This window comes from Nyctereutes procyonoides, unplaced genomic scaffold (assembly GCF_905146905.1).
Source record: "Nyctereutes procyonoides isolate TBG_1078 unplaced genomic scaffold, NYPRO_anot_genome, whole genome shotgun sequence".
In the NCBI taxonomy this organism is placed as follows: Eukaryota; Metazoa; Chordata; class Mammalia; order Carnivora; family Canidae; genus Nyctereutes; species Nyctereutes procyonoides.
Genome location: NW_026575132.1, coordinates 7159789 through 7174883, shown reverse-complemented (window position 1 = coordinate 7174883; position 15095 = coordinate 7159789). Strand labels below are relative to the sequence as shown.

Here is a 15095-nt window from a genome sequence, read left to right as displayed (position 1 = left end):
TCTCCTCAGAATAGAGGCCCAGTTAATAATATTTTCTAAAACTTTCCCTTAATTATAAAATAAGAGCCATTTAAAATGCATTAAAACCCTAATTTTCTTTAAATCTCTTAATAGGAACCAAGGTTATATTCTGTGAGAAGAAGCTTTTCTCAGCCTCCATCTGTAGGTTTGAAACCTCGATATTCTCGAAGCCCACTTTCATCCTAGAAAAGATTTCAGAGCAGAGGATTCAATTCTTACTCCATCTTCCTCTACTGATTCTGTTAAGTAGAGTCTTAGATAACTATTTTATCCAATAATAGAAAACAACTGGCCCCACGTGCAGTCTGGTAACAAATATGAGGGGTTTGGATGTGCCTAATGTAAGATGATTTAGCTTTTTTAAGCGCATTAAAGAAATCTTAGTAGCCAGAACATTGGAGGTGCAGGATAAAAATCATGGTTTCCTTTATTAATTTCACACACATTTAAATAACACACTTCTAACTTGTAACAAAGAGAACAAAGGTCATAACTCTATAAAGCAACAAATAACCTTGAGAAAGTTTGAAAAATTTTGTCATTATCTGGCTATCTTATGAACATGATAATGTAAATAAGCACTTAAAAACATTTTTGGTGTTTGGATTTTTCAGATTTATTCCAGATGTTTCATTATTTGTAGACATAACCACGGCATATACAGAATATACATAGCAACAGGCCGTTTGTTGTAATATAGCAAATTTTAAAAAACACTATCTTTCTGGGGAGATAATGGGATTCTAGCTTCCACATCATTTTGGCTTTGCTGTATTTAAGTTTGTATATACTTTACTTACATAAAATACTTTTTTATAAAACAAACTTTAGATTTACATTAGAAATTTTGACATATTAATACATGTAAAGATCATTTATATATATAATATCTGGAATTGTCATATTATGACTGTTTATTTTATACCAGTTACTACGACCAGAGTAGACACTGTTCTTAAACGTGCTTAAATAGATCTCTGTATCTATTCTGACCCTCTTTTGTCATTCACACCAAAAGTGTAAGGGTTCTTATAGCATCTCAGCAAGGGCTATAAGCATTCGTTGCATATATCATGTCAGATTCAATACATATTTTTTTCCTTTAACACTGTGACAATATCGTTATTCCTGTTTATCTTTTCATTCAGGTCTTAGCTTGTGAGCTTTCTAGGCTTTCAAAACGTTAACTTTGAATGAACTTAACCCATAACATTGTATTTCACCTTTTAAATACAAAGACGCTATGGCTACTCTTACATAAGTTTTTTATGATTAAGAAATGCAACACTTGGTTAAAATTTAAAAATGGCCATGCCAACTTTTCTTTAAATGCTGCCTGCTTAATGTATGTCCCAACTTTCTTCTGTAAAACATTATATTCCTTATATACAAGCCTGGATTAATAATAAAACAATTAAAAGTAAGATAAATAAGCAACATTTAAACTGACTACATGTAATTTTATCTAGCATTTATTGAAATTTGCACAATACTAGAAAAGAGTCTTATTTTTTTTGCTATTTTGATTTCATGTCTATTATAAAACCTAAAGCTAGTTTGCACTTCTGTTGAAAAGAGTAAGAATTATATATTAAAACCTTCTATAACATTAGGAAGATAACCCAATTATAAATTAATTTTTTTTATCTTGCCTCATAAAGAATAATGAATTGTCCATTGATGTATCTTCTTTTTGGGTATATTGCCAAAATGTTTCTGGGCTAAAATATCTATGTAGAGAAATAAAATGTAATAACATAGTTATATAAATTATTCTGGCACATCCTAAGACCACTCCAGCTATTGAGAATATTTTATTTTGCTACCTTTATTATGAAAGTAACATGCTATGTGTTAACGTCTAGTATTCTATAATTAGAGCCGTAGGCAAAAATATCATGAAACATTCTATTTAATACTCCACTTGTCTGGCATTTTCATTTTAATCCCATATTTGATATTCAGGCTTATTTGGTATATACCAAGGCATTATTTTTTCTAAAACTTTTGTAAGTTTCAAGAATCCAAGAGTAACTGCATTTTCCTTCAGAGTAAGATTTCTATTTGAAGTGTTTTTCTTAGCTAATTTATTTTAGGCAATTTTACACTTTACCAAAAGGTCATGATGCACTTTCACAGTACATTAATTCAACTCTATAAAGATGGGACTACTTTATTTTTCTCTCCAGATATAAATTACAGAAAAATGGAGATAATATGAAAGTCATTAATATACAACAACAACAAACCCCCAAAACTGTTATGCTTAAATTGTGATATCTGGCTCTTATTTTATAGGGAACTTAAGATACCAATAATAGCAAAAACAGCTGTAATAGGTTTTAAGAGGTAAATGTTCTAGCTTTTAACTACCAAGGTCCTTTTTTTGCTGCAAGTTAGGATATCAAAATGGACAGAGATATGGAGACTAAACCCTCATCTTTAGCCTCATAGATTCTGAAATGACCAATGATAATATATAAAGGAAATGCTTAATCAACACAAAAATATTACCAAAAAAGCATTTTTTTCCTTTGATGTTTTGGAGAAAACATCTAAAAGATAATAATTTTAAAGTATACATCAATAATTTGAGATGGTTTTAATAATTTCAGTGTGTTTCTTGCTAATCATATTTAAGATCTTTGTTTTTAACATGTCTAACTTTGGTACCAAAGCAAAGCAAATTATATAATATATCCACTTAAATATTTTTAGCAACACATAAAAGAAACTTTCTAAAATCTTTATTAGTATCCGATTATGCAAATTATTTTTAAAAGATACTAATATAAAGTAAATTATTCCTGTACTATCCAAATGCTGGCCATTAAGGTTAACCTTAGGATTATTTTATTTAGGCTATATACAACTGTTTGTGAGAACAGTTTTCAATTAAAATAACACATACATCCTAATGTCTGTGACAAAGGAAAAATGAAAATAAATTCAACAATCCTATGTTTACCAGTTAGATTTTCATGCCTGTGCCCTGTGTGTCTATCTTTAGAGAATTATTTAAAACTCTTGAGCTCAAACTTAACCTACCTTCACATATGAATATTTCAAACAGCTACCTCTACAGACTTACCAATGATGGGTTTTGATAACTTGGTTGACCTTGGTAGTCTCCTTCTCACCACTCTTGATGTTAGGCAGTAAGTTTTCGCTACTTTTCCTTTGCTTTTCTGAAATCAGGTTGATTTCCTAATTTTTACACTTAGCTATACACAGTTAGTTATACATTTATATTGGGTTTTGTGCCCCAGAATGGATAGCTCTACTTTTAGATGGTCTCCATAGATTATGGAAAAAGGAAGAAGTCCCATATATTCTCCTTAGGACAGAAAACTAATTTTATGACATCAGTTACATCCAAAAATATTTTACTTAAAATGTTATGAATTAACTACCTTCTAGAGGCTGATTTTTATGTGGGCAACATTTAAATAAAAATCTTTCTAGTTTGAGGATTAACTAATAATTATTTTTTAAAGCTAGGTTAGACAATGTCATAACAAACATAAACAATTTTTTCCTTAATATTTAGCAAAAAATACTCCTTGCATATTTTAAATGGTGTGAAAATCTAACCATCAGTTTTCGTGCAATGAACCATACATATTATCAATAATTCATTTCTGTGCTTAAAGTCTTCTCTATAATACCAAAATGGGCTTCTTATACGTTGTTACTTGATTTTTATTTAGTTACATTCCAGGGATGAGTTATAAAATGAAACTGAACTGAGGAATAAAAGGTTTACTTTTTAAAAATGTAGGGAGTTTCCAGCAAATAAGTTTTATAGAAATTTAAATATAAAAAGTTAATGCAGTAAATTCAGGATTGAAGATTCTTTGCTTAATGTGAAAGCCTTTGTAAACTGCTTTAGTAAGTAATTTTTTAAAGACAACCTAAAAAATGCTATATATTTTTTATAACACACCAGTGTGATTATATTAACAAGTCATATTCTACATGCAAAAAATACCAAAAAGGCACCCATCGTGCCTTGCTAACTTGGGACGTTGTAACTTGGATTTAAACCTAATTCTGAAGAAATTATTTAAAAAAAAAAAAAAAAAAAAGATGGAGGTGTTCTTGGCTCCCAAGTTAGCAAGGATTTTAATACTTTTTTATACATTTTTAAAAATACAATTTAAATGATAGCTTAGAGACCTATATTAAACATAGGTTTTATCACATTTCTTCAAGGTGTAGCCCATGTCCAACCTAATACCTACATTTCATTAAAAATGTAAAATATGACATTTTGTGCAGTTCCTAATAAAATCTCTAATTAGGGGGAATTAGAACATGCCTTGACTTGTGTATGAGATAACTAACCAGGAATTATTCAGTAGGTGGCCCATTAGCTAATGGGGTGATACTTGGCTTTGGTAATAACTAGAGTCAAAGGGCATTTAATCTGGTTTCTGCAGGCTTATTAGGAAACACGTTGTAAGAATACAGTAATAAATGTTCAGTAAATTCATAGAACTTAAAATTGTTAAATAGATGAGTCTTTTCGTAAGTTCATTTGTATTAAAACTAAAACTGTATGTATGAAATGAAAAAGTTTCAGTGTTTGTGAGCTCTAATAAAATTCTCTGGCTTTGTTACTATAATAGTCAATTGAAATAAAACTTGAATATTGATATGTTTTCATGTTTAGAGATTAATGTGTACTTACATTATTAGTAAAATAGTATTTTCAAAATACTTAGATTCAGAAATTTACAATAGTATACTTCCCTTTAGAGGAGAATTTTTGGATTCAAGAATTTGGAACAGTGCTCTGAAATAAAGTAATCTTAAGGAAAAAGAAAGAGAGACTATAGAGTTATTAAAATTTTAACAATTTATACCAGCACACATAAGTAGGCTTAGGATATAAAGGAAACTACTGAAAGCAAATGAGAAATATAACATATTTCATGATAAAGGTGTATTTTTTTTTAATTTCTGTTTTGGCACTCATCTATTTCATAATCTAGCAATCAAGAATAATTCCTCATTTTGAAACACTCATTGCTCTATTCCAATTAAGGGTTCTTACTTAGACTTTAGGTCTTCAGATCTTTGGTTCTGATTATATTGCTTCCTCTAACCCCATAATACAGTGCCCTTAGTATATACTCAGTGAGATGGATTGTGGTGTTAGTGCTGCAGCTCTGGCATCAAGTCTGAGTCTAGGCTCTTCTGTTTTACAAGCTATAACCTTAGCCAAATTACCTAATCTCCTGTGCCCCAACTTCTCATCAGCTAAGGAGAGAAAGAAAAATATTTCAGAGTTGATGGGAAAAGATGAGAGAACACAATCAAGGAACATAGAACCACTGGTTCTCTCCCTTCATCTTTATTACTGAACAATGAAAAAATCTGGCAAAATGATCATGGGCTTCTCCCCTTTTAATAATCCAAAGAGAGAAGATTTACTGAATAGGTATATTTGCTGGCATTTCTATTTAAAAAGCAAGTTGTTTTCACAGAGGCATATTTGGAAAAAGTCAAAGTTTTACAGTCATAAAACCATACCTGCGATAAGATTTTTATTTTTTTCTACACTTAACAGTAATCAGTGATACACTTGGTAGTAAGCAGTACAGACTGAAGTACTAACATCTAGTGTAAGTTTTTACTTTCTCATTGCCTGGTTTCTCTGAACTCATGAATGGCGATTTCATTTTTTTGCAGACTTGAACATTTCTTGTTATTTTCAATTTTACCCTTTTATACCTTTTGAGAATATGTTGTTAGATCATACAAGTTCCTAAGTGTTATAACCTGTTGGTGCATTACTCCTTTTATATTAAGTCTCGCTTTATCTTTAGTAATGGTTTTCCCTCAGTATAGACTGTCTACTAATATTACAATACCAGCTTTCTTTTGGTTTATTTACATGCCTGTTGTTTCTTCATGTCTCATTTTCTAAGTATATACCTTCTAAGTACATATAACTATTTAATTTAAACATTAAAAAACTAAGCATGAACATTGCTGTCTTTTGACAGAAGGTTCATTCTATGTTTATTACAATTCTGAAATATTTGTAATTATACTGTCTTATTATAGGTTTTCTTTGACCATATTTTTCATTTTTCTTTGCCCTTTTTTCTCCTTCCTGTCTTATGTTGGATTGAGTTTTAACATTTCTTTTTATCTGGCTTGAAAGAAACACATTCTATTTGTACTGTTTTAGTGATTTAACCCAAAGTGTATAACATTCTTATTAACTTTATATTTTTAGTATTTATAATTTTTAACCAAAAGATTCTTCTAGGCTAGTTCAAAGGAAGCCAAATTACTGAAATTATCTTAATGTTTTCTAAACTAAAAGTTATTACACTTTTTAAAATATTTTAATCAAGAAAAAATGTGTAATTGGTCATATTTTTATGGACTCTACTAAGAACAAATTCTAATCTTTAACAGTCAATCATAAACTAATTTTTGAAGGCTCATCTTCATCTTAAATCCCACAAACCAGTGACTGTCAACTAATGAAGAGTACATGCACAAGGCATGGCCTTAGGAATGGTATATAAGGAGAACAGTACCATTTTCTCCATACTGTACACTAAGAAAGGTGGCATCATCCACTTCAGTTATTCCTAGAGCTGTCCCTCCGGCTTACCCAGTGAGTCTTCCAGGTCCTCTGCAGATGTTTCATCCAAAAATCCTTCATGACTTGAAGACAGGGCTCACCTTTCCTTGGAGCTATAATTTTCTTCTTGTAGATGGTGCACTTGGTTTCCTGAAACATCCTGACATCTCATACCTTCCTGTTAAGTGAGGAGCTGTAGACTTTAAATAATCTATGGTGAGTAATCTGTGCTATCAACCAAATGGTGAAATTCAATTAATAGCCAAGGACAGAACTTCTGTACTTCTGTCTCACCTTACTTTGACAGTCTAAGTATGGCTAAAATTCTCAATAGCTATTCTTTTTTTTTAAAATATTTATTCATTAAAGAGACAGGGGGAGAGAGAGAGAGGTAGAGACAGAGGGAGAAGCAGGCTCCCCATGGAGCAGGGAACCCCATGCAGGACTCGATCCCAGGACCCTGGGATCACAACCTGAGCCAAAGGCAGACACTTAACCTTTCTGTCAAAGGATCCACAATATGTCCTCTCTGAGAAGCACATGTACTCCAGTTTTAAGTTTCATCTATCCTCCACTTGCCATTCCTAAACTGCTGGATCAAATTGAACATATCAACTAAGTAGCCAAAGGTTATTTGCTTTACCTCTCCTGCCTCCAACAGTGAATCCAACTGGTTCACCTTCTACTGAGTAACTCAGATCCACACTTCCTCACTTCAAAGTATCTGGTCTTTTATGTTAATTATGCCCTGTCCTCTTTGATACTTCTATTTTCTTGTGCCCTTGGGTAACATAAATATTCTGGTAGCCAGGTAAATGTCTGTACAAATGACAGTCTGCACAAAGATACTCCATTACACCCAGCAAGCCAAGGTCCAGTGTATTGACCAGCACTAGACCATAGGAAAGAACATTCAAGTGGAAGAGTGTCTCTCCTTTCATGATAAGTTCAGTAAGACTGCTATAAGAGCACTTCAAAGGCAGAGGTTATTATCATTCCACTGGTTTTCCAAGTCTGTTTTTGTTCATTCGCGTAAACACATCTCATCTCTTTCACCACTCTGCTCTATCCAGCCCTAGCAGATACTATTCTCCCTTCTAGGCCTAAGTAATCAGCCCTACTAATCCCAGCAGATAACTAGAATATGTCATGTGGAAAGCCCAGGATTCCATTATGAAGAATAAGGAAGGTCTGAAGGAACATTTGTTGAAATGGTCCTTCCCCTTTAGAATGCCTTCAAGGATTCTTTCCTAAGCAATGTTCCCAAGCAGTGTTTCCAAGCAACAGTGTGGTTGTGCTCTCACCACATTGATTAATGAAAAGAAACTGGAGCTGAATAGTAGCACCTAGAATAAATATGGGGGAACTACCAGCACAATAGTTTACCTCATAATAAGCCCTCTCTGCTAGCTACCATGCTTAAAGTGGATATTTCAAGGCAAGTTCTCCTTTTAAACTCTGGCCTACCTGTCCAATTACCTATGACATATAATGCTGGCTTATTGTGTTGTAGTCATTGTATAAATTGATACCGTAACATCTCTCTGTGATGTTCTCTCATGGAGCCTTGGAGAGATCCCTAAATCCAGTTTGAGATTCCTGGAGCATTGATCATTTCCTCCCTTCACCATCACCTTCAACAAATTCAACAGAACAGATCTAAATAAGGTACTCAAAAACTTTTAAACTTTAATAACTTAAGAAAGCAAAAAAAAAAAAAAAAAGTAAAAAGTACTTGAAAGTAAATGTATTAACATTTATAACTATTCACACAATGTCTGTCTTGTATCATAGATTCTGATTGACCAAAAGAAATTATAAAAAGTAAATTCTGTATGTGGTGACATAATTATAACTAAGAAATAAAAAAAATATAACCACTCTGAACTATTTACAGATTTCTTAAGTCGTATGTGTAAACTTAATGTTACTAAAGTTTAAAATTTTTAACATGCCAACTACCTCGAGAGCTTTATAATTTATCACAGATGGTCCAAACAAATTTGGTAAGTTTACTTATTAGATTACTAAATATTAATAAAGGATATGTCCTTTTTCAGTAGTGATCTTTTTATTGCTTTGTGTGAAACTGCAGTGGCTACAGTTATCCCTTATTTTAAGAAAAGCAATAAAAATTTTTCTCTAAATTTAAATTCTGCATAATTAGAAAGCAGAAAACTGATTTATTCTAAATATTCTGAAAGGTCATTGTCAAGTAATTATTTGAGACTTTAGAGCCATCTACTGGTTGACGTATAATGTTAAAAAGCACAACTATTAGACTATTAACAAAGTACAGAGTTACAGTTTTAAGAACTGAAAATACGAACATGGGCAAAAACCATCTAGTTGAGGACAATGGCTTTTAAAGGTTTAATAAAAAAAAATCTCTTTTTAATAGGAAACCCAATATACATAACAAAATTGTACTCTGTACAATTGTACTCTGTAAAAGCTGAGGTAGGGGAGCCTCCAACCCCCACTCTCCACTAACTTGCCCAGCAGAGGCCAGGCCAATGAAAAGCCATAAGAGGTAGTCTGGGCAAATAACATTAACTGTGGCTTGGAAGGAGGCACAATGAGAAGGAATAGTATCAGCAAAGTTGTCTCTTCCCCATCTTTACCTTGGAGACATCTTAGAGACATTGGTGTGCAAAGGATAGTGGTTAATGGGTACAGAAAACTGAAGAGTAGGGGGGTAGGCACCTGAAAGGTGACAAACCTCTTTTCACAGGGACATGGTTTATGTGCTCATATGATGCAACACTTTAGGAAACATTAGTATAACTTTCCTGAAAATGCAAAATAAGAAACACATTTGCTTTTTTATCACAAGCCAATTAAGAACTAAGTTTCTAGGTCCGATGGGCTTTTACTAGCCAGGCCCTGGACTGGTCTAGTCTTGGAAACAAAAGCCCAGTTTCAGGTCCCAGCCTCCTCCCTTCAAAAGGACATGGATATCCAAAGAATCGAGGCAAGAAAAAGAGCTCTCCAAGGCCCCTCTCTGTGGCAGAGACTCCCAACCTGGATAGCAGCTTGTCAGCTAGGCTTGGGGTGACAGGCTGGAGCAAAGTTCCAAAGACTCGTAAACATTCCAAGGCCACATGAAGCACGGTACCCAGCCAGGGGGCATCCACTGGACTCTCCCAGCTCAACTTCCATGGTGCGTGCCTTTGGACAAAGCCGTTAGTTTGCCGGACACAGCTGGACACGGCCTCCAGAGCCTTATAGATCTGAAAGTTATCGTAATGCTCGGCTACCTGCCTGGGCAAGGTGGCCACTGCGTTCACCAAGGCGTAGTCCTCAGCCTGAGCGCGAGCCGATGGCCCCGCCACCCCTGGCGCAGGGGGAAAGCAGTTGGCGCAGAAAACCGGGTAGGTCCCGGAAGGATTTATTCTGTTGGCAGTGCAACGATTCAGGAGGCCTCCCAGAGCATCTGCCAGCTCTGAATCTAGCAATTTAACCACCTTTTCATCATAGTAATCACAGTCCCAGTTGGGGACGCCCTGCCGAAGAAGAAAGTATCGGAAGCCATCCACAGTATAGCGATCGAGGCAAGTCCTGGGATCCACCACGTTACCCAAGCTTTTGGACATCTTTTGGCCACAGACCGTCCAGTGGGAGTGGACGTAGATGCGATGAGGTGGGCTCATGCCGGCGCCTAAGAGGAGCGCAGGCCAATAGATAGCATGGAATTTGAGAATGTCCTTGCCTATGATATGAGAGGTGGCTGGCCACCAAGCTCTGAACTCCGCGTTCGGGTAGCCAATTACGGTAAGGTAGTTGACCAGGGCATCCAGCCACACGTAGATGGTCTGCGAATCGTCCCCGGGCACGGGAATGCCCCAGTGCAAGTGGCTGCTCCTTCGAGAGACCGACAGGTCCGGCAGCTCCTCCTCCAGCCACTGAAGAACTGCGAGACGAAACGGCTCGGGAGTGACTGCCTGCGGGTCGTCCCGCAGCCAGCGCCGAAGCGGCTCTCGGAACTGGGAAAGCCTGAAAATGTAGTTTTCTTCCTTGGTCCAGGATACGGGATGCCCACTCTCCAGAGACACAGGACACGCATTCCCCGACGGGCCCGGCTGCCGGGTGACCTTGGCCTCGGGCAGGAAGCACTCTTCGGAGGCGCAATACCAGCCCTCATAGAGCCCCTTGTAAAGCAGACCCCGGGCCTCCAGCAAGCCCCAGAAGTGCTGCACGGCGACCCGGTGCCGGGCCTCGGTGGTGCGGACGAAGTCGGTGGAGGAGACGCCAGCGTCCCGGAAAAGCTGCTGGAACTGGGCAGACACTCGGTCGCAAAGCTCGGCGGGGGCCAGGCCCGCGGCGGCCGCTGCCTGTTGAATCTTCAAGCCGTGCTCGTCGGTGCCAGTGGAGAATCGCGTGGCGGCCGCGCTGGGGACTCGCAGGCGACGGTGGCGGCACAGGGCGTCCGCCAGCAGCGCGGAGTACAGGTGTCCGATGTGTGGCGCCGCGTTCACGTAGAAAATGGGTGTCGTGAAGAAGGCCCGGGCGCCAGGGGCATCGTCGCGCACACCGAGAGGGCCCGAGCTGCAGTGGCGCGGGCCAGAGGGCCCCGGGACCGAGACCCCACTCGCCCGCCGGCGGCGGAGCAGCCGCAGGGCACGAACGCGCAGCATGATGCCGGCGGGGCCGCGGCGGCGGAGGCGGCGTGCGGGGCGCACGTGTGAGGGGCGCATGCGCAGCCGGGGCGCGCGGCCGCTTCCGGTCGGCGGGCCAGCCAATGAGGCGGGGCGTTCGGCGTGTGCGCGCGGGCGCGGGCGCGGGCGCGGGCGGGAGCGTCTCGGAGCGCTCGGGGGGGGGGGGGGGGGGAGCGCCGCGGGCGGGAGAGGCCGGGAGTGCCGCCGAGGCTTCCGCAGCGCCCTTTGCGCCCTGCTTTGGGGTGAGGATTTGTGTCTGTGTTTTCCTCCGTCGGCCGACTGGGGTGAGGGGTGAGGCGGGGATACGCTCTGCAGGCGCCCCGGTCGGCGTGGGGTCGGAAGCCGTGGATCCGGGGGCGGGGGAGCGAGGAAAAGTAATGACCTACCGCGCTCGAGGGCAGACTAAGAACCGGCCGAGTAAGGGAGGTGTTCTCTCCGAATACAATTTTTGGTGAATCGGTGAAGGAGGTACCTGTGTTACGTGTCGAGTCAGAGCCAGAGAGGGGAAGTGCCGCGAGCGAGCTGTCACGGACGAGGGGGAATCCGCCTTCGACTCCACTGCCCCAAGGACTCGTTAGTGATTGTCCTCTCAGGTGGTCTCGCAGTTCTCCTGCAGGTTTCTCACGTTTGCTTTTAGTGATGGAACCCGGGCTCTGCCGGGGCGGATGCATCCGGAGCCCAGAATTGGATTACTATTAATCTGAGGTTCGGGAAACACTCTCCTGTTTGGTCTATGATCGCCCATCCTTTTCTTTTTTCTTTTTTCTTTTTTTTTTCATTGAAATACTGTGTTCACTTAATGATGAAAATGCAGTGCGATACCTGTGAACCTGCAACCCGACCTAACAACTAGAAGTGGTTCCCTAACTGTGATTCCACGAGAGCAACATTAGCAGCACCTGGGACCTTGTTAGAGATGCACATTCTTAGGCCTCAGGCCCCCACCTACGCTGAGTTTGGGGCTCGGCGATCCAGGTCTTAGTGAGCTCTGCAGGTGATGGCGAGAAGTGTGAGAACCACTGAACTAGATGACCAGTGACTTCCATCTATGTGCTCCTTTTCTTTTTTAAAGATTTTATTTATTTATTCATGAGACACAGAGAGAGGGGCAGAGACACAGGCAGACGGAGAAGCAGGCTCCGGGGTCACGCCCTGGGCTGAAGGGGGCGCTAAACCGCTGAGCCACCCGGGCTGCCCTGTGCTCCTTTTCTCCTTGCAGACCTTCTAGAAGTCATCATTGTCCTAAATTCTGTACTTTTTGTATTTGTGTTATCACATATATAATATGTCTAAGCAACATATTGTTTAAAAAAAGGATATCCTGCTACATGTGATCTTCTTCCACCAACCATTTTCACTCAACATTTTGTTACTAAGATTCATCCATGTTTCTTTTTGTAAGTCTAGTTACTTCATTCTGACTACTGAATAATAATCATCTATGAATGGAAGTATTTGGTAAGTTGGATCTGACTTCTCTGGTGATATGGAAAGTAGAGCAATCCAATTCTCTATATAAGTCACAATAGGTATAGCAAATAGTCTTTGAGTGTTTAATTGATATGCTCTATTTGACCCAGCAGTTTAAGAAGGGAAAGTGAAGAATAGGTAAAGCTGAAAACTGGAGGGTATGTACAGCACCCTCCAGATAGACAAATCCAGGCTAAAAGTCTAAGAAGTTTTCTGGTAACTCTCCAAACACCCCCACCTCCTTTCCATGGAGTCAATTCTTAGCATACAAATATGCTAGCTTTTCTCCTGTACCCACTGCTGCTCCATTATTTTTCTTTTCTTTATAGCAGATTCCTTGAAAGAAATGGCTATCGATGGACATCTGAGTGGTTCAAGTTGTTTGCTCTTATAAACAGTTCTACTGGGGATCCCTGGGTGGCTCAGAGGTTTGGCGCCTGCCTTTGGCCCAGGGCGCAGTCCTGGAGACCTGGGATCCAGTCCTGCGTTGCACTCCTGGCATGAAGCCTGCATCTCTCTCTGCCTGTGACTGTGCCCCTCTCTATCATGAATAAATAAATAAAATCTTTTTTAAAATATATAACTAAACAGTACTACTATTAACTTTCTTATAAATCTCCCGGTACTTACATGCTGAAGTTTCTCTAGGTATATATCTAGGAATGATATTGCTGGATCATAGAGGATATGAAAGTTCAATTTCACAAGATAATGCTAAGTTGTTTTCCAACATGGTTAAATTTACATCCCCATCAGGAACATACCATTGAAGAGGTCTTTCCAATACTTGATATTAGCTACTTCTTAATTTTTGGCCAGTTAAATAAGTATAAAATATTATCTCACTAATGTTCATAGAAACATTATGCACAATTGCTAAAAAATGGAAATACCCCAAACATCAATTATCTGAGGAATGAATAAATACGGTATATCCGTATAATAGAATGTTATTCAGCCATAAAAAGGAATGAATTACTGATAAATGCTATCATGCAGGTAAATTTTAAAATGTTAAAAAAGGGGGGGGGGCAGCTGGGTGGCTCAGCGGTTGAGAGTCTGCTTCCAGCTCAGGGCGTGATCCTGGAATCAAGTCCACATCAGGCTCCCTGCATGGAGCCTGCTTCTCCCTCTGCCTGTGTCTCTGCCTCTCCCTTTCCGTGTCTTTCATGAAAATAAATAATAATAAATAAATAAATAAAATCTTTTAAAAAATAAAATAAAATGTTAAAAAAAAAACTTTAAAGTGTTATGCTGAATAAAAGAGACCAGGCACAAAAGACTGTATATTGCAGATTCCATTTATATGAAACATCCAGAATAGACAAATGCATAGAGATAGAAAGGAGATTAGTAGATACCAGGAGCTGGGGGAAAGTTGGAATGGAGATTGAATGCTTAAAGGTTATGGGGTTTTGGGGGTGATGAAAGAGATCTGGAACTAGATAGTGATGACCATTATACAATATTGTGAATGTACTTAATGCCATTGAATTGTACACTTGAAAATGGCTAAAATGGGGCGGCCCAGGTGGCTCAGGGGTTTAGCGCCACCTTCAGCCGAAGGCCTGATCCTGGAGACCCAGGATCAAGTCCCATGTCAGGCTCCCTGCATGGGGCCTGCTTCTCCCTTGACTGTGTCTGCCTCTCTCTGTGTCTCTCATGAATAAATAAATAAAATATTTTTTTAAAAAAAACAGCTAAAATGATAAATTTTATGTGTATCTTACTACAATACAGTGTTATCTCACTGTGGTCTTAATTTGCAGTTATCTACATAGAAGTGAGGTTAAGCATCTCTGTGTGTGTTTATTAACTATATAAATTTCTTTGTGAAGCGCCTATTTGTATTTTGTGTATGTTTTTCTATTGACGTGGCTTTTTCTTTATTTTCAGAAGGTTTTTATATATTCTTGATGCTCTTCCTTTATTGGTTGATATTTTACAAATATCATGTACCAAACTGTATCTTGTCTCTTCACATTAAACTTCTTAATGAGCAGAAGTTGTTGATTTTAATAGAGTAGAATTTATCAAAATTTATCTTAGGGACGCCTGGGTGGTTGAGCATCTGCCTTTGGCTCGGGGTGTAGTTCCAGGGTCCTGGGATCGAGTCCCACATCGGCCTCCCCTTCAGAAGCCTGTTTCTCTCTCTGCCTATGTCTCTGCCTCTCTGTGTGTCTCTCTTGAATGAATAGATGGAATCTTTTTTTAAAAATTATCTTGTTATTGTCATTTTATGATTAATCATTATGACTATTTTTCTGATTATCTCTTTGCTTTAGAAATACCTTTTAGTACTCTGATGTCAAAATAAATATCCATATTTTCATATGAAA

At 38.7% G+C, this 15095-nt stretch overlaps 1 protein-coding gene across 1 annotated transcript; it reads right to left on the bottom strand.

Annotated features, from left to right (window-relative positions):
- Positions 1-388: 388 nt before the first annotated feature.
- Positions 389-11335, bottom strand: MARS2 (methionyl-tRNA synthetase 2, mitochondrial). The gene has a single exon (XM_055345488.1). The coding sequence runs from the start codon at positions 11323-11325 to the stop codon at positions 9484-9486; it is 1842 nt and encodes a 613-aa protein (XP_055201463.1). The 5' UTR covers positions 11326-11335; the 3' UTR covers positions 389-9483.
- Between the last annotated feature and the right edge of the window lie 3760 nt (positions 11336-15095).